Consider the following 27,179-nt stretch of genomic DNA (forward strand, 5'->3'; position numbering starts at 1 on the left):
TGATTAGGGTCCCTGCCTCTACCATCCTTTCAGTCAGTGGGGTAATTGCAGACCCCCACCACCCTCTAGGTGAAAAGAATTCTCAACTCCCCTCTAATCCTTCTGCAATTACTTAAAATCTCTTCCACCTAGTTATTGACCTCCTATCCGTTCTATCCAGGCCCCTCATAATTTCATACAACTCAATTAAATCTCCCCTCAGCCTCCTGTGCTCCAAGGAACACAACTCCAGCCTATCTAATGTTTGTGGATTGGGGGCCAACTGAAGAGACAAAGAAAGTGTGGGCAGTGGGGAGTTATTTTTGGCACATTACCTCCTCTGTTCTTTTATCAAATTTAAGAATGCGTACCATACTGAATCAGCCTGCCTCCATTCATTTGGTATGGGCTCAGGCAATGAACAAACAAATAAACAAAACATCACCATAACTTATTATTTTAAAATCTTAACTTTTTAACTATTAACATGCTCTTCAGCACAAAATGTATTTAAAAGACCTTGTCTGAAATTTTAATTTAACGTGATCAGGTGTGAAATTTTGATTTAAGGAAAGTAAGACAAAATATATATTGGCACCACAGTCACTGCCAGAAGGATTAATTTATCTGCAGTTAATCTGTTACTCAAACAGTAAATGAATTGCAATAATTTATCAGAAAGACAAAGTTTTCCCCCGGTTTCTGCAGAAACAAATATGTAGTCAGTCAAAGCTAATTCCCTTTTCTCCTCCCATCATTTTCTTCTCCCGTAGGATTTTTGAAGGCATCTGAAAACAAAAGGAAGGAGCTGCTGGAGCTCTATAATCATAAAACAAATTGGACAATGGGAAATGTCACATTTCAGCTATTCTTTCCCTTGTGTGAACAATATTATAACTTTTCTCTGCCTCTTTTATGCTGAGAATTGCAGATCATAAAATCATAGAATGGTTGCAGCACAGACAGAGACTATTTGCCCTGTTGTGTTCGAGCCAGCAGTTGTAAGTTGCTCAGCCACCACCCACCGCCCACACACACACACACACACACACACCCTCCCCCCCACTCCAAGTCTTTTCCCCACAGCGCTGCAATTTTTCTCTCTTCAGGTGCTTACCCAATTCCCTTTTGAAAGCCATGATTGAATCTCCCCCCACTACACGCTCAGGCAGTGCATTTCGGATGCTAATCACTTACTGCTTATGAAAGTTTTTCCTCATGTCGGGTGGAATCTTGTGAGTTTAGGGGGCACTTAATTGGATGGGAGGGTGGTGCGTGGAGAACCCACCACCTGTCTACCTGAGTTAAATCTGTGGCAGGAAGGCTCATGGACGGCCTTCCCGCTCACTGCCAATTAACGCCCATTAAGGGCCTCTTCCCGCCACCTGGTTTCAATCCAGAGGCGAGCAGGGGGCTCACCATGTAGAGAGCACAACAAGCGAACCTTTGTGGGCTTGCAGGCAGGGATCCCATGTTCAAAGGCACTCTGTGCCTGATTGACAGACTGGCATAGGGAAGGGGGTTGCCTGCCAAGAGCCACCTGCTTTCCTTGCTGTCGATTCCACCCCCCTTCCCCCTCAACACCCATTCCACCACTCCCTTCTTGGCATCACACCTGGGTCCCTCCTTAATCTGAGACCTCAGCTTTTCTGCTGGCGCTACTGAGTACAAAAGAATAGCTGACCTTTGATTTGCTGGCAGTTCTCAGCTCTCTGGAATGTTAAGTACCTGAATGGTACAGGATGTATTGGCCCTTCACAAAAAGAAGGGGGTCTCACCGGCTCCAGCCAGTGGCCGAGGCCCCTGTCGGCTCCACGTGATTTCACCCCTTGTCTCTGGTTCTTTTGCCAATACCCTTAAATTGGTGCCCCCTGTTTTGCAACCCTTCTGCCAATGGAAACCTACCTACCCTATCCAGACCCCCTCATGATTTTGAACACATAGCTCTGAGGAAGCTGTAGTTAGTCATTGATGCCATTTATATAATGTATGCTGATTGTGGGTGATCAATTAGTTTGCTATGGTTACATCAGAATTGTTAGTCATTAATGTTGATGCATTAGTGACGTATAAAAAATGCAAGCTGTTAACCTCTATAATTATGGATATTGTCAGCAAAAAAGATGGTTATGAAATAAACAGTATAGACTATAAAAAGGATAGATAATTGAGTTATTTCAGAAGGTGCACATCAATTATAAACAGTTCAAGCTTCATTCTCACAGTTATGACTCAAGCTGTGTCAGATTCCATTAACTTCTACACTTTCTGCATCAGCACAAATTGCTACTTTTTCATAAAAGTCCTGCATGCAGTGAGAATGCTTGTTGGTATGTGGGCAGATCTGTGTATTATCAGATCATTTGCCCTATTCTTGGTATTGTTTGAAGTCCTTTATAATTGCCCCAATATAAAATATGAAGTATTGGATTTTTATTTAAGTGATGCTACTCAAGTATTTCACTCCCAGATGATGAACTTCATGATAGATAGAATGGACATATTGGGCCTAAGATTTTGTGGGGTGTTTAGCGATATGTAATTCCACTGGGAGACCAGAAGAACTCCCCTGAGTAAACAGTGCCAACAATCATTTCCAGCTCATTCTCTAAATGGAGTTACTGGCCTCCTGCCGGAATTACATTGAGAGGCTCATAGAAAACCCACAGAATTTCAGGAACAATTATCTATGGGGTCATAAAGTTCTGGTAATCCAGCTTGCCAAACTATTTGACACTTGGATTGGAATTCTTAGTTGGAACCAGTTGACTGAGTGTCAGATGAGTAATGGCCTTGGGAAGCTGAAAGAAGGCTGGAGCTTGATGTAACAAAGCTAACGCCAGATTCTTTCAGGATTACTATTTACAAAGTTAAAAACAGATTGGCAAATTCCAGAATTGTAGAAGACAGATGATAGAGGTCAAGGTAGATATTGCTCTGGTATGATGCATCATCCAACACTCACCCTGACAATTGTACAGATTTGATTTGGTTACACACAATTTTACACACACTGCCTTCTGTCTTTTTGAAGTAAATCTTTGGAATTGTTTACCCCAGAGGGCTGTCAAAGCTCAGTCATTAAGCATGTTCAAGACAGAAGTCGATAGATTTCTGGATACTAATGAAATTAGGGGATATGGGGATAGTGGGAAAAATGGCATAAGAGGTAGATGATCAGCCATGATCTGCTTCAATGACAGAGCAGGCTTGATGTGCTGAATGGGCTACTCCTGCTCCTATTTCCTATGTTCCTGTGAAGTGCCTGAGGTCAGAATTTAATCTGCCTCCACAAAAGTTTTTATTGTTTGGCTGTCCATCTTCTTAACTGCCTCTCCTGCTTTAAAGTTTAAAATTTGTGTGCTATTAAAGTTCACAGCATTTCAGTGTGTACAATCGATTCATTAAAATGAAACTTTTTATACATTACAGCCCCTTAGTCCAATCTAAAAACAAGGGCTCTGCATTTCCTCACTGGTTTTTGGCATGTTGGGGCTGTTATTGAGGCAAGAAGGCTCTAGAGGGGGTAGAAATTGAGAGAAACACTATTTATACTTTGTCTCGACACCATTTTGACTGTTTGTCCTGGAGTTGTAGAATACATATTTCTGACATCCACCCCCTTTGCTAGTGACATCAGATAAAGAGAGACAGCAACAGGAGTTGTCCATTCAGCCCCTCAAGTCTATTCCACCATTCATTTAGATCATAGCAGATCTAAAGCAGTGGCATAGTGATATTATCACCGGACTAGTATACACAGAGACCCAGGGTAATGCTCTGGGAAACTGGGTTCGAATTCCACCATGGTAGATGGTGAAATTTGAGTTCAATAATTAAAAAAAAAATCTGGAAGGAATTATGTCGATTGTTGTAAAAACCCATCTGGTTCACTAATCTGCCATCCTTGCCTGGCCTATATGTGACTGCAGACCCACAGCAACATGGTTGACTCTTAACTGCCCTCTGAACAAGGGCAATTGGGGATGGGCAGTAAATGCTGACAAATAATAATAAAAAAACGCACTGCCTACCTTGATAGCCTTACATGAGCAGTCTTGAAAATTTTAATTGTCCCAGCATCCACAGCCCTGTGCTAGAGAGAATTCCAAATCTCCACTAAAGAAAGAACTTGCATTTACATAGTGCCTTTCACAACCCCAGGACATCCCAAAGTGCTTTACAGCCAATGAAGTACCTTTGAAGTTTAGTCACGACCTTTTGTGTGAGAACGAACTTCCTGATTTACCTTCTGAAAGGCCTAAGTTTCAAATCTAAATCTGGATTCCCCCACCAGATGAAGCAGCTTCTCTGGATCTACACTACCAATTCCTTTTAACATTTTAAACACCTCAACCCGGTCACCAATTAACCTTCTAAACTCAAGAGAATACAAACCAATTTATGCAACATATTCTTATAATTTAATCCTTTCAATCCGTTTTGCTAAATCTTTACGGTACCCCTTCTAAGACCAATACATCTTTAATGAAGTCTGGTGCCCAACTGAACGCAGTACTCTAAGGGTCCCACCAAGTCTCTATTCCCTGAAACAGAGAATCTCCACTTAGGCATTCCAACCCCTCTTGAGATGAAGGCGAATATTCCACAAGCATTTTTGATTACATTTTGTACCTTTGCACCGACTTCTAATGAATTTTGTACATGTATACCTAAATCCTTTGCTCTTTGAATGCTCCTGGACTCGCAACATTAAGAAAATATTCTGATTTGCCTTTACTGGATGGATGCAAACTTCCCAATTTGAACTCCATTTGCCATTGTTTTGTCTTATATCTCTTTGTAAGTTACTGCTCTCTTCCACACAATTTACTGTCCCTCCTAACATAGTGTAATCTGGTCAATCAAAAATCTGTCTATCTCAGGCTTGAATATATTCACTAACCCAGCCTCCACTGTTCACAGGGGAAGAGAATTCCAAACACTATTGACCCTCTGAGAGAAGAAATTCCTCCTCATCTCTGTCCTAAATGGGAGACCCCTTACTTTTAAATTATCTGTGGCCCCAAGTTCTAGATTCCCCCATCAAGGACATCCTCTCAGCATCTATCCCAGCATGTCCCCTCAGAATTGTATATGTTTCAATTAGTTCACCTCTCATTCGATATTGTAGCCAAATTTGCTGATGATAGGAAGATAGTTAGGAAAGCAAGTTGTGAGGAGAATAACAGGGGTCTGTAAAGGGATATAGATAGGTTAAGTGGGTGGAAAAAAATTGGCATATGGGAAAATGTGAAGTTGTCCATTTTGGCAGAAAGAATAGAAAAACAGAATATTATTTAAATGGAGAGAGACTGCAGAATATTGCTCTACATAGGAATTTGAGCGTCCTTGTAAATCAATCACAAAAAGTCAGCATGCGGACACAGGAAGTAATTAGGATGGCGAAAGGAATTTTTAAAATTCTTTCATTGATTGTGGGCATCGCTGACTAGGCCAGCATTTATTGCCCATGTGGAGGCAGCTGGTGATCTAAATGGTCAGCTGCCTCCATGAATTGCGCATGCAATAACCCCGGCATGACTCCAGTCTCGCCACCATGAAGATGGTTTCGGAGGCAGGACTTAGAAAATTTGGCCGTTTCCGGGATTTTTGCCACAACCGAAGGGCTGTCCATCATGGTGAAAATCCGGGCCTTTGTCTTCCACATCCCAACTAATTACCACCTGCTGTCACCAAGTTATCTTTAGTTCTGTTTTTACTATTATTTTTACTGATGTTTACCGCTGCAAAATCTTATCAAATGCCTTTTGGAAGATGGTATCAACAGTATCCATAGATACCCTCTTGTATCCACTTGGCTAGTGACCTCCTCAAAAAATTAGTCAGACAAGACCTGGCCTTGACAAACCAATGCTGATTATCTTTGATCGGGTCATACATGCCCAAGTTCCTTGACTCTCTGGCTGAATTTTCCGTGACTCCCCTAGCGTTGGGTGTACTCGGTGGTGTGAGGGGACAATATGGCAAGAAGCCAAAAATCGGTTTCACGGCATTGTGAAACCAGTTTGTGATCGTTTGCTCGGCCTGTCGATGACAGGCTGCGTTCCCCGCCATTGGACATTGGGAGCCTCATTATAATACATCAGCATATCATTATAAGGCCAGCCCGCCGCACCACCCCCACATCGCCCTCAACCACTGGATCATCCACCCACATCAGTGGGAAAACACGCCGACGTATTTCACAACAGCATATGTAAGGTATGCACTTTACTTGGGACTTCAAGGTTTGTTTGCCTACCTTGCTTTGGGCAGCACTCACAGTCATCAGTGCCAGGCTTCACAGACAGCACCACCTCACTTTTAGGGGGCTCACAGGAAGGTCTCTACATCCAAAGCAGCCATATGTGGCTTTTCGACTGCTGCAGGGCAAGGTCTTGCTTGGGGAAGAGGGATAAGTGGCCTCAGGCAAGGGAAGAGGCTGCAGGACGAGAGCTGTACTGAGGAAGGAGGGTATCGCAGGGGGTGTGTGGGGTACATTTTGCCCTGCACAAGTGGCTTCAAGATGGTGAGGGCTGAGGAGACAGTCTCCAGAGGAGATGAGGCCAGATTAATATGTGAGGTTATGTGTGTGTGAGAATGGGTGGTGATGTCCCTTGAGCTGGCTGTGAGTGAGATGCCAGTGAACGTGTGATGATCTTGAGTGTGTGAGTTTAGAGTGATGAGATGATTGCCATACCCTGGCTGCACAGATGAGATCATTCATCCTCTATCTGCATTGGACAGCCAACCTCTTCTGTGCAACATTGGCTCTGATCACCACTGCCATTGCCTACCAAGCCGGAGTGGTAATGTAGCTGCCCCTCCTGTGGCCAGAGCGGGGGTAGAGGACATCTCAGCAGGCCTCCATGGCGTCCAAAAGGTGCTCGAGGGCTGCAGTCTTCTTGCCTTTCAAAGCCATGTCTTTGCTGCAGTCCTGGGCTGGAAGCAGTGAGCACGGCTGTACTTTAAATGTGGTGCCTGGCGTGATGAAGTGGTGAGGTGACAGACAAATCAGAGCCCACCCATCATCGGAACAGCATGTATCCTGGGAATACATAATTAATGCGACAGGTTTAGGAAAATACGGCCTGAAAAGCCGCCATTGCAGCCAGTGTGTAAAACATTGTTCTGCCTGCCCGCTACTGCACTTGGTGCAAATCTGGGACGATTCCTTCCTCTGTCCCAACTCTTTCTCTGATAAAAGCAAATTTCCAAAAGTTACGCGTAACAAATGGTTGTGTAGTTAGCTGCGTTCTCCCTTTCTCTCTTAAATAATGAAGTGATATTTCAATTTTAAACCCAAAAGCACAATTCCTTCATCTAGAAACCTTTGTAAAATTATCACTAACACCTTTACAATTTTTTGATCTTTTATTTGACACTCTAGGGTGGAATCCGCCAGGTGCAGGAGCTTAATCTATCTTAAGTCTTGTTATTTTTTTTCTATTACCTGGACAGAACCATCCAGTGGAATTCCTGGCAGTTCCACCTCTGGTGACTTCAAGTATATGGCATGACAACTGCCAGGTAACAGAAGTGGGAACCACCAAATTTGGGAATGCTGGTTTCCTTAAGCAGCCAGTCACTAAGAAATCAGCTGCCATGAGCTTGTGACATTTTTGGAAAAAGGTTCAGTTCTCACAAGAAAGAAACATTTTTTAGCCATACCTGCTCACATTCAACCCTGCTACTTCCTTGGCTCCCATTTCATGCTGCATCTATATTGATGTGGGCACCAATTCACTTTGTGCAAATGACCTGACCCCAGGAGTCCTGGCAGACTGTGAGTGCTTGGGGTGAGCTATTGCCCTGACAAAGTTAAAACAGCCCTTCAGGTTCTGAGAATATTCAGACCCTCAATGCTTTACTGACATTCCATGCAAGATCGGTTGCATTTAACATGACAAGACTTCAAAAACTGGCAGAGAGTTTACACTTCAACCAATCTTTTTATTTTATTTATTACATGAATCATGGAGCTCTACAGAATAGCTTGCTGCACTACATCAGGTACAAATATATCTCAAACTGATTGCATTAAATTATAAACAAACCTTTAAAATCTTGAGGGGTCTTGACAGCGTGGAGGTGGAGAAGATGTTTCTTCTTGTGGGAGAATCTAGAACTAGGGGTCACTGTTTAAAAATAAGGGGTCGCCCATTTAAGACAGAGATGAGAATTTTTTTCTCTCTGATGGTTGTGAGTCTTTGGAACTCTCTTCCTCAAAAGGCGGTGGAAGCAGAGTTTTTTAATGTTTTTAAGGCAGAGCTAGATAGATTCTTGTTTAACAAGGGGGTGAAAGGCTATTGGGGGTAGGCAGGAATGTGGGGTTGAGGTTACATTCAGATCAGCCATGATCTTATTGAATGGCAGAGCAGGCTCAAGGGGCCGAGTGGCCTACTCCTGCTCCAAATTCATATGTTCGTATGTATGTTTGTATTCGGCTTTATCTGCTAAGCATTGTGGCATTGCTAGCTAGCCATCCTGTCAGTGTAACTTTTAACATTTTGCTTTGGTTCTGTGCAGCTCACGTTGATGCAATTGGCATCCTGCTGATTAAGTAATGTCGAATGAACTTGAGCGAGCGTGATTTTAATAGTTGTTCCCGCTTCTGAGAGAGCCCAGAAAATAGCTCTGTCACATTAATTATGCAGCCAAAAGGGCATCTTTTCAGCCTAAAGCACCCCACAGGAGTATGAAATATCCATCATTTGAAATAGGTCTGACAGTGACCTTTTAATATGGGGTGATCTCCGCTTGAGAGAAAGGTCTTGAAATTCATTTTGCTTTGTGTCACAGTAAGGAACACTTGATTTTACTGGCACATCTAAGATGGTCATTGAAGCATCGTAAGACACTTAACATGTCAGTTCGCTAGGCACAAAATTTTTGGTGCAAACGAAAGCAGTTCAAAAGTTATAATTTATGGCAGGGAGCATAGAAAAAAGATGTTAGGCATGGCTCAGTATGTAGAGCAATATTCCTCCAATCTGGATTCCATTTTGCTAACTCAAGAAGGAAAAGCTATTGAAAAGTGTCCCCTAATCATTTGTTGAACATTCTCCATTGTAATTGTTCCAAACTGCCGCTGCATTCTGTGTTTGATTCCTCTTGCCTTGGGCACTAGGTGTGGGACTTGTTTCTTAGACAGGCTGTGGACATACTCTGGTATCAGTTTAACACTTCCTTATTAGTACTACATCTAAACAGGTTACAGAGTAGGCATGTAGCTCTTAGGCATGATTCCAACCTCCCTCTTGAGAGTCTAATACATGACTGACTAGGGTCAGTGGTACATCATCATCTATGCCTTACATTAGCATATCCCTTCTGTTAACCACTTATACTACACCTCCCCTAAATATGCTATCCTACTTTTTAACAACAACATGAGACTATGGGCAGATTTGCACTAAGTGCGGTAGTACCCATTGGACACAATTGCAGCTTTTCACACTGTATCATCCCAAACCCGCCACATTAATTAAGCATTCCCAGGAAACATGCCGTTTCCATGGCAGCTGGGCTCTCATTCACCCACCATACCATCACCTCGCTGCTTCATCACACCGGGTGCCATATTTAAAGTGCAGCCGCACACACACGTCTGCGCTCCCAGCCCATAACTGATGCAAAGAAGCCATGGTCCTGAAAGGCAAAAGGACTGCAGCCCCCACGTTCAATGACATGTCACTCGAGTGCCTTTTGGATGCAGTGGAGGGTCACCGTGATGTCCCCTACACACGGTCTGGCCGCTGGATGGGCTGCAACCTCACTAATCTGGCATGGGAGATGGTGGCAGCGGCGGTCACCTCCAACACCTTACAAAAGAGGACAGCCGCCCAGTGCCGCAGTTCCACCAGGGTAAGTCACACTTCTCATCGCTCTCAAATCACACACTCACAAACCCATCACACATCCACAAGGTCCTTACTCACTGCTGGATCAAGGGACTCTCTCATACACACCGTCATTGTCCTCATTCTGTCCATGGGACCACTTACCACCCACACATGCCAGGCATACTTATCATCTGGCCTGGCAGGCGTCCTGCTTACACTCTCTCCATCTCTATTCATGCAGGACAAGCTGGCACACAAGAGGGAGAGGTTTCTTACCGGCGGAACAACGCCAAATCAAGGTCCTCATGGACTTTGAAAACAGGGCCATCCAGCTGACCAGCAAGGATCAGGACCGGTCCTGTGCTGACGGTGAGATTGGCACTGCTCTACCAAGTGAGGGTCCAGCAGTGCAACATCCATCAGACAACCATGCTGTGAGTGATGTGTCCTCTTTCACAGGCCACTGCCATGCACTAATTATCTCCCCTTGCTTTCACAGGCACATCTGCCAAACAGCCGATAGAGTCCATGACCCAGGGCCTCCAATCAAGCCCCGAAGAAACTTCTGAAGAGGAATCTGGAGGCACCCTCCCTGAAGTCCCGTCACAGCGCTCCCCCACACCCTCCACCAGCACAGAGGCACACACCTTGGTGGGACCTAGCTTTAGAATAGCCCCGGGATCACAATCTGGTGAGCACATCACAATTTCTGATCCACAGCAGGTGGAGGCAGGGACTTCACAGGTGTCCGGCACTCGGAGGACAACTGGAGGCCAGAAATTTTCTGAGTCTGAGTCAGATGACGAGCCTCTGGACTTGGTAATGTCACAGTTGCTGGAGCTGCAAAGACAAGCTCGGGCACATCAGGGAGGGATGTCCGCTGCACTCCTCAGATTGCAAGGCACAATGGAGGAGTCCATCCGCCTTCAGGCTGAGGTGATAGCGCTGGCATGCCAGCACACCGAGGTCAACACTGGTAGGATAGCGGCTGCCATGGAGATCTTGGTGCAGGATGTCACTTCTGCATTGCCGCGTGGGCTGAACTCCATCGCTGACGCCATAGTTGGCCTTCAACAGTGTGTACGCGAGTGGGATGCGCAGCAGCTCAATCTCACTCCAGCTACACCTTCTCCTCAAGGAGTCAGCCTGGGGCCCTCAGGCACCCATAGGGAGGAGGATTAGCAGGTGCCCACCCCGGGGCCATCCACCCAGGTGACTCTGGGAGTGTCCAGCCCATCCAAATCCCCCCTTCCTGTGACCCCAGCAGCTCCAGCTCCACAGGCCGAGGAGGGCGCCACTGCCACACAGCAGTTCCCGAAAGCAGGGCGGGGCCCTGGGGCCCACCAGGTCTTGGCCCTCCAGAGGACGCCCATCAAGGTCATCACAGACAGGGCGTAGCAGTCAACAGGCTGTCCTCACCTCTGTTGTGGATGTCTGGGGAGCACCAAGACGTAGCAGCAGGGTTAGGAAGGTGAAGAAGGTTTATTGAACAGCCTGGGCATGGGTGTTAATCACTAGTACATAATGTTCACTATTGTCAATAAACTCCCAAGAATGTCTCCCTGCCTATGGCTCCTTGTTCTGATGAGAAGTGTTTGTGTCACTCAGATGTGAAACCTTTCTGCACAAGATAAAGGCAGGTATCTCAGTGCAGGGCCTCTTCCCTGTGCTCTGTGCAGCCTTCAGACCAAAGCGATGGTCCGGCCTCACATGCACTGGACATTTTACTGATGCCTGCATCTTGATGGTGCTTGTCATTGCTGCCAGAATGTTGTTGGCAGGCGTCACAGAGTTCTGTCATTCTCTCTGTGTGCTCTTAGCACCTTTAAGGTGTGGCTGGCCCCCATCTCTTCAGCATCTGTGGCCAGTGATGCTCTGTTCCTGAAGGGGTCAGATGCCAAGCCAGACAAAGGATCAGGTTCATTTAAAGTTTCATGGCTGTGTCTCTATGATATGACCCTGATCACAGAGTGTAAGCAAGCTGCCCTCTGCCAGACAGGAGTCAGACATTCTCAGAGCCTATGTGAAGATCTATGGAGTGTCCTCACTGCATGTCATCATCATCCTCCTGCAATCGAGCGACTATTAGGGCCTCCACTGCATCTCCATGACAGGATCATTATCATTGAGGGTATGTGCTCTGCCATAAGCCAGACCAGAGGCACAAGTTATTGATGCAATGTGAGGATCTTATGGTATCTCCTCACTGCATGACGTCATCATCCACCACAATTCCAGCAGCTATGAGAGCCTCCTGAGCACGTCTGCCTCGTCTGCCAAGTGCGAGGGCCTCATTGCCGTCATCGTCGCCTTCGGGGACCTCCTCACCTTCATCACTGTTGACGTCCTCATCATCGGAGGAGACCTCCAGCTCCTCTATCTTCTTTTCAGGGAACCCTGAAAGGAGCCACTGGCATAGAAATTGTGTGCCGCTGTCACTTTCACAGGCACTGGCAGTGAATGCACTCCATGTCCCCGTGGCACCAAATCTTGCAATAGCTGGCAGATGTGACCGACCAGTCCCCTAGACATGCGCAGTCTTCAGCGACACTGGCTCTCAACCATCTGCAGGAATGATAGGCGGCGTCTATTGGATCTAAATAGGCGCTGACCAGTGACGGCTGGCTGCGGCTCTTCAGTAGTGTGTGCGGGAGCCCAGGTGCCCCTTCTTCCTGAGGGTGCTGCTCCTGTCTCTGCACATCCAGGCGCCTCAGTCACTCTCTTCCCCATCGTCTTTGCTTTCTGTAAGCCATGAGGCATACAGCTAGATCACCAGGCTCCATGATCCTGATGTACTCCTCCTGCAGGATGAAAGAGAGAGATGCGTGGGTTAGCATGGGTGTACTAAGAACCTCTCTTGGTTAAGTCTGAATGCCTCTTAATGCATCCCGGAGATTGCTGGCTACAAATTGGATGGCCAGAGATTTGTGCACTGCATGGCTGCCCGAAACCCCACCCACCCACCTCCACCCTACTCCACCCAAACAATTGGCGGCAGCCTTGCCTATTGGACTGCATGCTGTGCCCTCAGCTCAGGCACAGGCATTTTCCTAACCCACGCTGCAAGGCAGAACTGTTAGCTTGAACCATGGGGGAGACTGGTCCAAACTGGGATGATGACGTTGCAAGGGGCTGTGAGTGCCTCCACCAGTGACTGCTCCATGGCCAGCTTTAGCAAGGAGATTGTACAATGTGTACAGTTGTCCAACTGTTCTGAAGTCCACTAAAACGCTCATGAGTTTACAGTCTGTGCCTGAGGATCGAAAAGCTCTGGAACACTTGGTGGCACTTTGATGTCTCTACGTTGCTTGAGTGGGCAAATAAGCTAGAGGTCCGACTCCAATCCTATCAATGTGGCTGCGCCTGAACTGTCTCAGCCGCAGAGGAATGGTCACTTTATACGAGGTTTCCCTGATGCGTGACCACTTCTTTCGCCCAACACCTCCACCACCCACACGTGCTTGTGTGCTATCCTCAACCACAGGGCAGCCTTTGCCACCCTCCAAAGTTGCCTCAACTGCAGGGCAGCCTTTGCACCCCGCCCCCCCCACCCCCCAACACACCTCAACCTTGAAGTCCAACAGGCGTCCCTCGCTAGTGCTCTGCAACATTACCGTGCACTCACCTCTGAGTTCCCTTTAAAGTGCAGCCCGCCAAGTGCATGCCTTTTAAATGCTTTTGTGAAACATGTTGGCGTCATGGGCGGACAATCCAGCGGGGGGAGGATGAGTCTGGCGGGCTAGCCATATAATGATATGCTGATGCATTACAATGAGGTTCCCGGCGTCTGATGGCAGGAAATGTGGCCCACCATCAACAGACTGAGCGGACGATCGCAAACTGGTTTCATGGCGTGGTGAAACCGATTTTTGGCCTTCTCGCCATATCATCCACTCACGCCACTGAACATGCCTAACGCCAGGGAGCACAGATAATTCCATTCTGTCTTTAACTATTTAACTATTAACTATTTACATTTCTGTAGCTCCCTTTTTACAACTACTGATTGTACTCAGCTCTAACTCCCACTCTTCCCCTCCCCAAGTCACCATTCTCGGGGATTCATTCAACCACAGCCTTCCAGCCCTCGGGGAAGACAGCTTGGAGACATAAAATCTTTCGTATGTATCCAGTAGAATGTCATTATCTGCAGAATAGGACAACACTTTATTAGCATTGCTGTCAGCATCTCTAGGAAACGGAGTGTAGATTTCAGGATGACTGAACTGCAAGCTCAACGAAGACTATTCAGTGAAAGACTGATTCAAAAGTGAAGACTGATGAGAATCGAAATTTGGACCCTCTGGAACTAGAAGAGAAGAATTCAGGACACTTGAACTGGAACTAGAAGAGAAAAAACTTGTTTCTCCCTCAAAGGACTCTGGGAAGAAGCTTCAGAAGAATGATCTTTAATTCTTGGGAAGACTATCAGAGCTGCATTATAAACTGCTGTATCAAAGACTGAAAAGGCATTGAAGATCTAAGGTTGCAATGAACTCAGACGATGAAGGAAAAATTGACCAATTCCCTGTAAGACCACCAAGAAAAGAAGAAGAGATGATTTTCCGGGCGGACCGTTTACTTTCTGTAGGCTGTGGTAAGCCAACCACACCTCTCTGTACGAGGCTGCTCCACTGTGAGGAATGGGGAGAACTGCTAAGAAAATGGAGACAAGGCATCATCATCTTCTGTAATGAAAGGAATTTCTTGCAGACAATCGACTCTGGGGTAAGACTGCTGTACAGGATTCTGCAGCTTCAGACATGCTAAAGATTCTGACGCAATATCTGTGCTGACCGTCAGCTCTGAAGGGAAGAAGACTTTCAGCTGGGACTGACATATGGACACCAATTGACTTCCACCCTGAGAAGGTACCAGCTCTTAGGCAGTGTGATCCTCTATGGACTCTAACTTGAACCCAGGCAAAGCATTCGCTGGAAGACTCTTCATGAACAACAGGAGATAAAGTAGACAATACATCAGTAGACTCAGTGGAACTGAGATCTGAATGTTGTTCGACAACTAAAAGTACAGCTGATTCTTCTAAGAAGACAACAGAGATGTCACAAAGTGCATCCAACAATGGGAAAGATGAATCATGCTCTAGGGCCTCAATCTCCAAGAGATCACTCAGTACTGCAAGGGATTCTTCCTCATCAATCTCTACGTAGAGCTAATTCAGGCCCAACAGGTCTTTATGGGGATGGTCACTGTCTGCTGCAGTACCTTCTGTATCCTCCACCTCTGGCCTTACTTCATGAAGATTTGAGAGATTCATAACTTCCTAGCCTGCCCTGGGTCTAGTGGATGGTGTCTCCATGAAAGAAAGGAACTTACTGCTGAGTGTATGAACTTCATTGGCTTCTGAAGGCTGAATTTCCACTGCTTCTAAATAAAAGATTGAAGGCTATTGTGTGAAAGATGGTAAGTCATTCAAATGATGAGTATAATCTAGATTTTCCAAGATTCCTAGAAGTATGGCAACATCACTCAATAAGGATGTACTTTGATTTTGTAGAACATAAAGAGAATCAATGATGCAAATGGTCACATTTTGTAGCTAATAGCAGCAACAATCCTGCCTTTGATCTATGCACCTGGACCTTGTAACTTGATGTCTGATGGATAAAGGGTCATCGGCTGAAGGGTACGAGGTACGGTCATTGTTACCTCTCTCCAGTGTGTCTCCTTCTACCACTGAAATTTCTTGAACTGCTTTCAAAGGTTCCTTCACAGTGTGGTTGCTTCTACAACATTGATGTGTCTTTTTACATCGATGTCTCCATTGCTGCCACCATATTCCGAACTGCCACCTTGATCTGGGTTTGAGTCCTCTTCTCTTGGACTCTAGGCATGGGGCTTAGTTCTTAGAAAAACTGTAGACATTCTCTGGTATCTGCTTAACCCTTCTTTATTAATACTACATCTCAACAGGTTACAGAGTAGGCATGTAGCCCTTAGGCATGATTCCAACCTCTCTCTTGAGGGTCTAACTCATGAATGACCAATGTAAGTGGTACATCAGCATCTATGTCATAAATTAGCATATGCCATCTGTTAATCCCACAGTTGATACTACAATAATCCTTCGCAGGGTAATTTGAACCCCCTTAATTAGCTCATTTTACTTCACATCCCTGTGAAGGAAAAGATATATTTTTGGGAAGAATAAAACAGTTATTTCAACATTCTATTTGGGTTGGGAGAAATTCAGAGCTGGATTTCTTCCATACTCATTGGCCTAGAGATTCATTGACAGTGTGCCCATTATGCATCAAAATAAGCACCAAAACATCTTATATGGCAGGTGCACACACACATTCCATGCCATAAGTATGCCAACTGCCATATTCATAAACAACAACAACTTGTATTTATATGGTACCTTTAACATGGCAAAAAGTCCCAAGGTGTTTCACAGGAACATTATCAAACACCGAGCTGCATACGAGATACTAGGACAGATGGAGAGAGGTGTTTCAAGGAGTATCTTAAAATGAGGTGAGAGAGGTAGAGAGGCCGAGAGATGTTGGGGAGATGGTGGCATTGTGGTATTGTCACTACAACAGTAACCCAGAGCCCTAGCTAATGCTCTGGGGACATGGGTTCAAATCCCAGCTGCCTACCATAGCAGCTGGTGGAATTTGAATTAAATTAATAAATCTGGAATTGAAAGCTAATTTCACTAATGGTGACCATGAAGGTAATCATTGATTGTTGTAAAAACCTATCTGGTTCAATAATGCCCTTTAGGGAAGGAAATCTGTCATCATAATTGGACTGGCACACAAGAGACTCCAGACCCACAGCAATAGCGGTTGACTCTTAACTGTCCAGGTCAAGGGCAATTAGGGATGAACAACAAATACTAGCCTTGTGAATAAAGGGAATCCTAGGGCCTCAGCTGAAGGCAAGCTGCCAATGGTAGAACAATTAAAATTGGGGATGCACAAGATATCAGAATTGAAGGAGCACTGGTATCTGGGAGGGTTATAAGATTGGATAGGGAGGAGTGAGGCCATGGAGGGATTTGAAAAGTGAAGCTGGGTATTGGATGGCCTGCAGATAATGGAGGGTGAGAGATGGGAGAACCAGCCAGGAGTGTATTAGAATACTTGAGGTTAGCGATAACAAAGGCATGGATGAGGGTTTCAGATGTGCTAAAGTGGGGCAAGCTGGTTGATGTTATAGAGGTGGTAGCGGGTGGTCTTAGTGTTAATGCAGAAGGTGCTCAGAAATTTATCTCAGGGCCAAATACAGCATCTCGGTTGTGAATGTTCTGTTTCAGCTTCAGATAGCTACCAGCATAAAGGCCCCAGTACAGAAGCCTAAGGTCTGTGTGTGAAAAAGGGTACGAATATGGGGGGCCTAACGCTTTCTTCAATTTACATTTACAAAATTCTTTAGCAGCTGAGTACACAATATATATTCTCAAATGTTATCATTGAAACCCCCAGCCGCCTTAAAGGGACCACTGGAGGTATTTTTATTTAAACTCTGTCTTATTGTAGTTCTTGGAGGAGCTGACTGACAGACACTGCTCACTCCCCTTCATTTTGATTTCTTTCCCCCCCCAATCCCCCGACCTTGTTTACTACCTCAACTGGTGGCAGAGCAATAGGTCCTTGAGCTTTCTGGGACTGATGCCAGCAACTTGCCGACATTAAGCCAATGAGGTCAATAGACCAATTTTCCATGGTCCTACTATCAGCCTCATTCGGTGTGCATAGAATGCGTCATACTGGAAACTTGTCCAAATCCAGGCGCAATCTAACTCCTATTGAGAACCTGAATTGAATGAAATATTGAATAAGCTTAAGTAACTGTGCAAAAATTCAGCAGATAAAAAGTGTTTAGCTGTTTTCAACATGATAACATTGATTGGAAAAAAACTGCTCGGTGGTAAGGTGTGAACTAATCTTTTCACTGCAAATGCTCAGTAAGAAGGTGAAAGTGGCAGCATCAAGATGTGAAAACTGTGGGAGGTCAAAATAATGGAGCAGCGGTAATGTACAGAGTTAAGATAAACAGGGTCAGAGGCGGACAACGATATACAGATGTCACAGTGGCTGACTTTCTTGTGGAAAATGTAGTGATGCTCCCTCTGGTGGTGCCTAGGAGAGTATGCCACTGGGACAAGCTAAACCCATTCTGACAAGAAGAGGATACAGCAAAAGTTAGGGCTCTTTGGCGATACAGAGAAATTAAAATTAAAATGAGGCTTAGAAAGGAGCATTTGATCAATCCAGGACAAACAATATGAAATAAAATTTCCAGGGTCCAGAGGGAAACAAAAATGATGGGACAAGCTAAGAGAGAAGGTGAAGGAAGGTTGAAAAGGAACATAAAGGATATTAGTAAGATTTTATAAACACATCAAAATAAAAATAATTAAAGAAAGGATAAGGATAAATAAAGACAAAGACAATGTTAGAGGATAAAGGAATGGTGTAATACAAACTGAGTATTTTGCCTTTGTTTTCATAGAATAGAGTGATGGAATTGAACATGGATAAGAGGGAGACATGGAACAATTAGATAGGATAACAATATATAAGAAAGTAGTATTACAAGAAGTGGTAGAATGCAAAGTAGAAAAGCCACTGGGTTCTAAAGGCTGGCTTGCTTGACAGATCAGAAAATATTAAAGGGTCTGATCACAAACTTCCTCGGTTGTGAAAGTTGTGCCAGAAGGTTCAAGGATTGGCAATGTAACATTTCTATTCAGAAAAAGATAAACCATTTAACCTGATATAGTATAAAAGCAAAAAAACTGCGGATGATGGAAACCCAAAACAAAAACAAAAATAAAAATACCTGGAAAAACTCAGCAGGTCTGACAGCATCTGCGGAGGGAACACAGTTAATGTTTCGAGTCCGTATGACTCTTCAACAGAACTAAGGAAAAATAGAAGAGAGGTGAAATATAAGCTGGTTTAAGGGGTGTGGGACAAGTAGAGCTGGATAGAGGGCCACTGATAGGTGGAGATAGCCAAAAGATGTCATAGACAAAAGGGCAAAGAGGTGTTGAAGGTGGTGATATTAGCTAAGAAATGTGCTAATAGGTGACATTAAGGGTAGAAAGCAGGACGAGCAAGGTACAGATAGCCCTAGTGGGGGTGGGGTGGGGGGAAGGGATCGAAATAGGCTAAAAGGTAGAGATAAAACAATGGGTGGAAATACATTTAAAAATAAGTGGAAATAGGTGGGAAAAGAAAAATCTATATAAATTATTGGGAAAAAGGGGGATTGGAAAGGGGGTGGGGATGGAGGAGAGAGTTCATGATCTAAAGTTGTTGAACTCAATATTCAGTCCGGAAGGCTGTAAAGTGCTTGGTCAGAAGATGAGGCGCTGTTCCTCCAGTTTGCGTTGAGCTTCACTGGAACAATGCAGCAGGCCAAGGACAGACATGTGGGCATGAGAGCAGGGTGGAGTGTTGAAATGGCAAGCGACAGGGAGGTCTGAGTTATGCTTGCGGACAGACCAAAGGTGTTCCGCAAAGGGGTCACCCAGTCTGCGTTTGGTCTCTCCAATGTAGAGGAAACCGCATTGGGAGCAATGAATGCAGTAGACTAAATTGAGGGAAGTGCAAGTGAAATGCTGCTTCACTTGAAAGGAGTGTTTGGGCCCTTGGACGGTGAGGAGAGGGGAAGTAAAGGGGCAGGTGTTGCACCTTCTGCGGTTGCATGGGAAGGTGCCATGGGAGAGGGTTGAGGTGTAGTGGGTGGTTGAGGAGTGGACCAGGGTGTCACGGAGGGAACGCCACCGGTGGGGGGTGAAGGGAAGACGTGTTTGGTGGTGGCATCATGCTGGAGTTGGCGGAAATGGCGCAGGATGATCCTTTGAATGCGGAGGCTGGTGGGGTGATAAGTGAGGACAAGGGGGACCCTATCATGGTTCTGGGAGGGAGAGGAAGGTGTGAGGGCAGATGCGCGAGAGATAGGCCGGAAATGGTTGAGGGCCCTGTCAACCACCGTTGGTGGAAAACCTCGGTTAAGGAAGAAGGAAGGAAGACATGTCAGAGGAACTGTTTTTGAAAGTGGCATCATCAGAACAGATGCGACGGAGGCGAAGGAACTGAGAGAATGGGATGGAGTCCTTACAGGAAGCAGGGTGTGAGGAGCTGTAGTCAACCACAGCTCCTCAACGTCCAAGGGCTCAAACACTCCTTTCAAGTGAAGCAGCATTTCACTTGCACTTCCCTCAATTTAGTCCACTGCATTCGCTGCTCCCAATGCGGTTTCCTCTACATTGGAGAGACCAAACGCAGACTGGGTGATCGCTTTGTGGAACACCTTCGGTCTGTCCGCAAGCATGACCCAGACCTCCCTGTCGCTTGCCATTTCAACACTCCACCCTGCTCTCATGCCCACATGTCCGTCCTTGGCCTGCTGCAATTTTCCAGTGAAGCTCAACGCAAACTGGAGGAACAGCGCCTCATCTTCCGACTAGACACTTTACAGCCTTCCGGACTGAATATTGAGTTCAACAACTTTAGATCATGAACTCTCTCCTCCATCCCCACCCCCTTTCCAATCCCCCTTTTTTCCAATAATTTATATAGGTTTTTCTTTTCCCACTTATTTCCATTATTTTTAAATGTATTTCCATCCATTGTTTTATCTCTACCTTTTAGCCTATTTCGATCCCTTCCCCCCACCCCACCCCCACTAGGGCTATCTGTACCTTGCTCGTCCTGCTTTCTACCCTTAATGTCACCTATTAGCATATTTCTTAGCTAATATCACCACCTTCAACACCTCTTTGCCCTTTTGTCTATGACATCTTTTGGCTATCTCCACCTATCAGTGGCCCTCTATCCAGCTCTACTTGTCCCCCTCCACCGCTAAACCAGCTTATATTTCACCTCTCTTCTATTTCTCCTTAGTTCTGATGAAGAGTCATACGGACTCGAAACGTTAACTGTATTCCTCTCCGCAGATGCTGTCAGACCTGCTGAGTTTTTCCAGGTATTTTTATTTTTGTTTTTGTAATCTGATATAGTGCTTCAGATCTACCCTTTCTGTGCCAATTACTACCTTTATACTTCCATACCACTGAGTACCTTATATGCCTCTGTAAGATCATCTATCAGTCACTGACTTTGAACAATGAAAAACTCAAGCTTATCCCCTCCCTTCCCTCACAATTCAGTCCTCTGTTGGTCAAGAGCAACTAATTATCTAGGCCATTTACAAATGGATTGGTTTGTGGGCCAAGCATTTAAAATGTATTTGATACTAAAGAAGAGGCACTTACTGTGGTGGTTGTAATGCTACTTATACAGCACATGCTCTGAATATCATGTCACGAGATCTATTGCTGCTTAAATTGAGTTAACTTTGACGGTGTCAAATGAGAGTAACAAAATTAAAAATAGCCTAGTCATCTGGCCATTTGTGCTAGAAAGTGTATGTTGGCCTGCGTTAAACGTATCAAATGTCTCAACTGACTTGATTCCAATGGTGAAAGTGTGCTTGTCTTATTTAAACAGATGGCTGGTAAATCCTAGTTTCACACTTAAATGCTTTTTCTTTCTCCTGCTCGCTAGGTAGTTTTAATCGGGAACTTTCATTTCTGCAATGCATTTTGGGATAGTTCTGCCTCCGGAACATTTTCTTGTTTGCTCTTTCCTTGTAGTAAAGAAAAAAAGTTGGGGGTGGGGTACAGAAATTTTTTAAGAAGGTTGTGTGCAATTAATCACAGCAGGTAAAAAGGAGATGAGAACGGCTAAATCCAAGAGGTAAATACCTTTATTGCATTGCATTTGGGCCAGGAGTGTTTACTCCAGGCCCAACAAGCCTACCTCCACAAATAGGTTGATCCCCTCCTCTGCCAACCACAAACTCCTGCCCCAACAATGTTTGAATTCCTCCCCCCTCCACCACCTACCACCCACCTCCCAGGATGTCACACTGAACTGATACCCATTCCTTGGTTGCTTTCCCACCAAATATACAGACAGCCTATCAATCTGGAGCCCAAGAAGACATCCTGCTGTTAAATTCTGCAGGATGTACAGGAAGCTCTTACTTCCAGGTTTCCAGTCTGAAAACCCTTCCCCCTTCCCACTTCCCCATTGTCTTCCCTGCTCCAAGAAAATATTGAGGCCTATGTCTCTGATTGGCCGTCTGACTCATTGATTATGAGGCATTGCCCCCATAACCGTATGTTTTTGTATTGGTTTGGTGTAACTGGTAATGGAAGTTGAATTACTCTACTCTGTGTTGGATATAGATTCTGCCTGGTATTGTTCTTCCTTATAAACAAGTAACATTTGCGCCACACAAGTGCCAGGCAATGACCATCTTCAACAAGAGAGAATCTAGCCATCACCCCTTGACATTCAAAGGTATTACCATCATTGAATCCCCCATTATCAACATCCTGGGGGTTACCATTGACAAGAAACTAAACTGGACTAGCCATATAAATACAATGGCTACAAGTGCTGGTCAAAGACTAGGAATCCTGTGGAGAGTAACTCACCTCCTGACTTCCCAAAGCCTGTCCACAATCCACAGGGCATAAGTCAGGAGTGTGATGGAATACTCTCCACTTGCCTGGATGAGTGCAGCTCCAACAACACTCAAGAAGCTCGACACCATCCAAAACAAAGCAGCCCCCTTGATTGGCACCCCATCCACAAACATCCGCTCCTTCCACCACTTACGAACAGTGGCAGCAGTGTCCCATCTACAAGATGCACTGCAGGAACTCACCAAGGCTCCTTAGACAGCACCTTCCAAACCCACAGCCACTGCCACCTAGAAAGACGAGGGCAGCAGATGCATGGGAACACCACCACCTGGAAGTTCCCCTCCAAGCCACTCACCATCCTGGCTTGGAAATATGCCACTGTTCCTTCACTGTCGCAGGGTCAAAATCCTGGACCTCTCTCCCTAACTGCACCATGGGTGTACCTACACCACACGGGCTGCAGCGGTTCAAGAAGGCAGCTCACCACCACCTTCTCAAGGGTAATTAGGGATGGGCAATAAATGCTGGCCTGTCCAGTGATGCCCAGATCCTATAAATGAATAATAAATAAATAAATAATTGAGGTCTAAATCTTTGCAGAAAGATATTGGTGGTCAGCGGAGCTTGATCAACAAGTGGACAACGTTTCTGAAAGCTCGTCTCATTTGCTCAGTCCCAGGACCTGAAGGTTATCAGACGTATTTTGATGAGCTGCGTAAGTAACAGTTCTTTTTTCCTTTTGAGGCCTGAAAAAAGGCCATTTAAACAAAGCTAACATTGATGCAAATTAATTGTCTCCAAAATCCACCCTGAATAGGCCAATGTTTCTGATTTCATGCAGAACAATGTTAAAATATGGGGTGGAGTCAGCTTGATTCCAGCATTCGTTTCATAAGCCTAATTGAATTGCTTTCCTGTTTTCACTCTGCAAAGTCGTACTTGTGATTTTATAACTATTTTATACAAACAGTCACGCATCAGACACAGATCCGGAAGGCTTACCAGTATTCAGAATTGAGAGGACAACATTAATATCTTAACTTTCATGTATAAATCAATATTATTGTAGATCTTTTACCAATAGACCTAATTGGACCACATCAGGCGCAGTTTGGTGGTCGCTGAAATGTAGCTCCAACGATGATGGCACAAAGTAGAAGGTAGGGTCTAAGGGGTCGGATGGTGGTGTATTGATAATGTCATTGAACTAATAATCCAATGGTCCAGAGGATTGGTTCAAATCCCACCATGGCAGCTGGTGGAATTAGTCTCAGTTATGACAATTATCATCCCATCTGGATCACCAATAGGAATCAGGGAAGGAAATCACTCACAGTGATGTGGTTGACTTAACTGCAAGCCATTTGGCTCAGGGGCAATTTGGGCAACAGATGCTGGCCTTAGCAGCAATGCTCACATCCCATGAAAGAATAAAGGAAAAACATCATTGCCACATCCTTCAAATATTGAGTTATGGAACTCAGTCAAACTGTTATATGGAGCTGGTGAGCAGAGGCCAAACCGATCCCCAGAAGGAAGGAACCTCATCAGTCGATTAATCTCTCTTAGTCACACGGTTGTGATGATTATGGAGTAATGTTAGCAGAAATATGATAGCAAGTTTATACTGGTTGACAGCTTGATTGGATGTTGTATAGCATGGGTGGATCTAGAAGCAAAAATCAAAGAGAGAAACTAATTTACTTTATCTGAATATGGTTATTTATAAAATACACAACGTAGCTGGTTTGACAAGAACTAAATTGTGTTCATTTTTTTTAAAGAGGATGTTTTTCTCTTCAACACAAATGATGACAAAGTGCCAGTGGTTTATGGAGTCTTCACATCTTCCAGGTAAATAAGAATGTTCTTGTGCTAAAGAACGAATAGTCACTTTGATCATTGTTGTAAGAATATAGAGTATCAGTATTATTTGGTTTGCCCATGCAACATCAGTTAATATAACATAACTATTGATTTTTTTAAAACAACATTTTACATTAAACATTTTTCTCCAGTTTGCATTCATTGAGCATTTATGTAACACCTTCCAAACCCGTGACCTCTACCACCTAGGAGGACAAGGGCAGCAAATACATGGGAACACCACCACCTCCAAGTTCACCTCCAAGTCACACACCATCTTGAATTGGAATTATATTGCTGTTCCTTCAGTGTCACTGGGTCAAAATTCTGGAACTACCTTCTTAACAGTTCTACAACACACGGACTGCAGCCACTCAAGAAGGAAGCACATTACCACCTTCTCAACGGCAATTAGGGATGGACAATAAATGCTTGCCTTGCCGGAGATGCCCACAACCCATAAACAAAAAAATACTTTTTGCCTGAAACATTCTGGCAGACTATTTGCATTTACAGAGGAAATATGCCAATATTTCTTCCAAAAAACAACTTGTTGCTTGTCTATTGTTTATTTCATCCACTGAACTTAATCTTCTGTAGCAGTGAAACTTTAAAGTTGAACAGCACTGGAAGTCAAAATAGTCAAAATTCTCTTTGAACTATTGATAATTGAGAAAGTTTCAACATTTTTTTTGCTCTCAGTTCTGTTTTCAGTGGCTCAGCAGTTTGTGCATACAGCTTGCCTGATATCCGTGCTGTATTTAATGGACCTTTCACACATAAAGATAGCCCTGACCGCCACTGGGTAGAATATCAGGGGAAGATTCCCTATCCAAGACCTGGAACAGTATGTATAATCATCTATTAACTATTAGAAAGTATACATCTTGATATAAGGTTCAATCTATTGGTATTATAACCAGCAAAAACAAGCATAGCACTCACTGGTCAATTAGACATGTGGCCCAGAGCTTTAAAAAATCAAGGTTTTGTTATCCGCAGAGTTTGTGTCTTTAAGTGCAGCAACAAACAGGACAGTAACATGGATTACTTTGCAACTTACGCCTTTGCACTCTCAGTTTCTCTCTTCAACTATGCTATTTCCCTGCCTTTTATCCTTCCAGGATGGCCCTTTGACCCAAAGGCCAATTGTGCTACTAAAGTGACCACTTAAGGGCCTCTTCCCACTGCCGTTGGCATTTTACTTCTGCTGCATAGGTAGCCTACCTGCAGGCTCCAGGGGGTGGGTGTCCTCCTAATCGGGCTGTCCGTGACTCACAGAGGTACCCTCTGGTGGCAATGGCCACTCCTGCGGCAACACCCGCACCTTCCCTCACCAACACGCCCACCACTTTGAAGGGGCCTGCCTGACTGGCCGTGGTGACCCCCGACATCACTCACCTTGTTGCAAGGGCTTGGGGGGTGGGGGCAGTGTCCATCCCTTCCTGCTCTCGGCTTGGCTGCTGTCCAGAAGTGGCCATTGCTCCCAGCAGTGCAGCTGAGACTGAAGAGCAATCAGTCCTTCAATTGGAAGGGCAGCTCTTGGAGTCAGGCTTACATCTTTTCAAGCGATGGGAGCCCCAAGGACAATTAATTAACTGCTGAATGAGCCTAAAATGTGGTTGGAGTCTCCAAAGGGCTGTGTTCTGGCCCATCATCTGGGCCCCCGTGTCCCCAACAAAATTTAGCCCATTCTTTTCAATTGAGGTTTGGACAAGAGTCAAGGGCAGGAACTCCTTCTAGAACAGAAGCCAGTTTAGCATTTCACTTGTAACCCAAGGTCATACTTGTCTCATTTTAGTAAATGCAACTAATTCAATGATTGTTCTCTTACAGAAGCATTGATGCTTTCATTAAAAGTGTAGAGAGATTTAAAAATGTATTGGAAGTTTATAAAATCCATATGTAAATTCCTGCCTTTTTTTTAAGTGTCCTAGTAAAGCATTCGACTCCACAATCGAGACAACCAAGGATTTCTCAGACGACGTCATCAGTTTCATTAAGAATCACCCAATGATGTACAAGGCTGTGTATCCAATAAACAAGAGACCTGTTTTCATTCAAGTGAATGTTGGCTACAGAATTACACAGATTGTAGTCGACCGTGTTAACGCTAAGGATGGACAGTATGCAGTCCTGTTTTTGGGCACAGGTACAGGAGATACCCATTTAAAACAAATAAATTCCAAATATATTCATTCATTAATACACTTTTATATATATGTTTCTAGATGTTGGAACAGTAATAAAAGCATTGAGCGTTCCCAAAGACAATTTGAATGCTGAAGAAGTTGTTCTGGAGGAATTACAAGTGTTTGAGGTACAGAAGATCAACTCGTATAACTTGATTGGAAGCTGGAAACTCTTTTAGTAGCTATAATTGAAGTAGCATGTGAGACTTGCTCTCTCCAATCAATGTCAGGAGTTACAATTTTACTAACATTAAGTTCTCACTGCAGCACTAATGGGGAGTTACAGGGATCTACCAGAATTGTGTTTTCTCATTGAAAACAAGAATCTGAACAACACAAAAATCACCACATTGAGCTGTGCCATCATTCCCAATCCTTTACTTACTTTTTTTGGCGTACCTGCTAGATATTTTTTTTAAATATGTCTGTGATTTTTGTGCTCATGGAGATGAATGTTGCTCGTGTTGGGCAACATCCATTCCTGGAATTTCTGTAATGGTTCTTCCTATCTCCCCAGCTGTAATTCTGATGAAAGATCTCAGAGTAAACGAGGGTTTACTTCGGCCTTGATGCAGATCCTCTGCCAAAGTTATGACGGGAGACTGGGAGATTTCAATAGAAATACTACTCATCCGTGACTGCATTCTACCTTGGACACACATACTTAGAGTTTCCACAGGGTTTCTCCAGATCCCCCTCAGCCAAGCATCAACAGAAGCCTTGGACAGGCAAGGTGTGAGATGGACAGAAACAGCCATTTAGGCCATTTCTCCATGGGTTCTCCCAATCTTTGCTGGAGTCACAGCAAGGAAT

The 27,179-nt window shown here is 44.6% G+C and overlaps 1 protein-coding gene across 1 annotated transcript in view; it reads left to right on the forward strand.

The window, feature by feature from the left end:
* The window catches only part of LOC144683518 (semaphorin-3D-like), a 130,495-nt gene that overhangs the window by 79,810 nt on the left and 23,506 nt on the right, over positions 1-27,179 (forward strand). Inside the window, exons 8-12 of the mRNA XM_078546587.1 lie at positions 22,909-23,023; positions 24,093-24,162; positions 24,877-25,021; positions 26,104-26,326; positions 26,406-26,494. Coding sequence (XP_078402713.1) covers positions 22,909-23,023; positions 24,093-24,162; positions 24,877-25,021; positions 26,104-26,326; positions 26,406-26,494 — 642 coding nt within the window. The remainder of the gene's footprint in view (positions 1-22,908; positions 23,024-24,092; positions 24,163-24,876; positions 25,022-26,103; positions 26,327-26,405; positions 26,495-27,179) is intronic.

This window comes from Cetorhinus maximus, chromosome 8 (genome assembly GCF_964194155.1).
Source record: "Cetorhinus maximus chromosome 8, sCetMax3.hap1.1, whole genome shotgun sequence".
Lineage (NCBI taxonomy): Eukaryota > Metazoa > Chordata > Chondrichthyes > Lamniformes > Cetorhinidae > Cetorhinus > Cetorhinus maximus.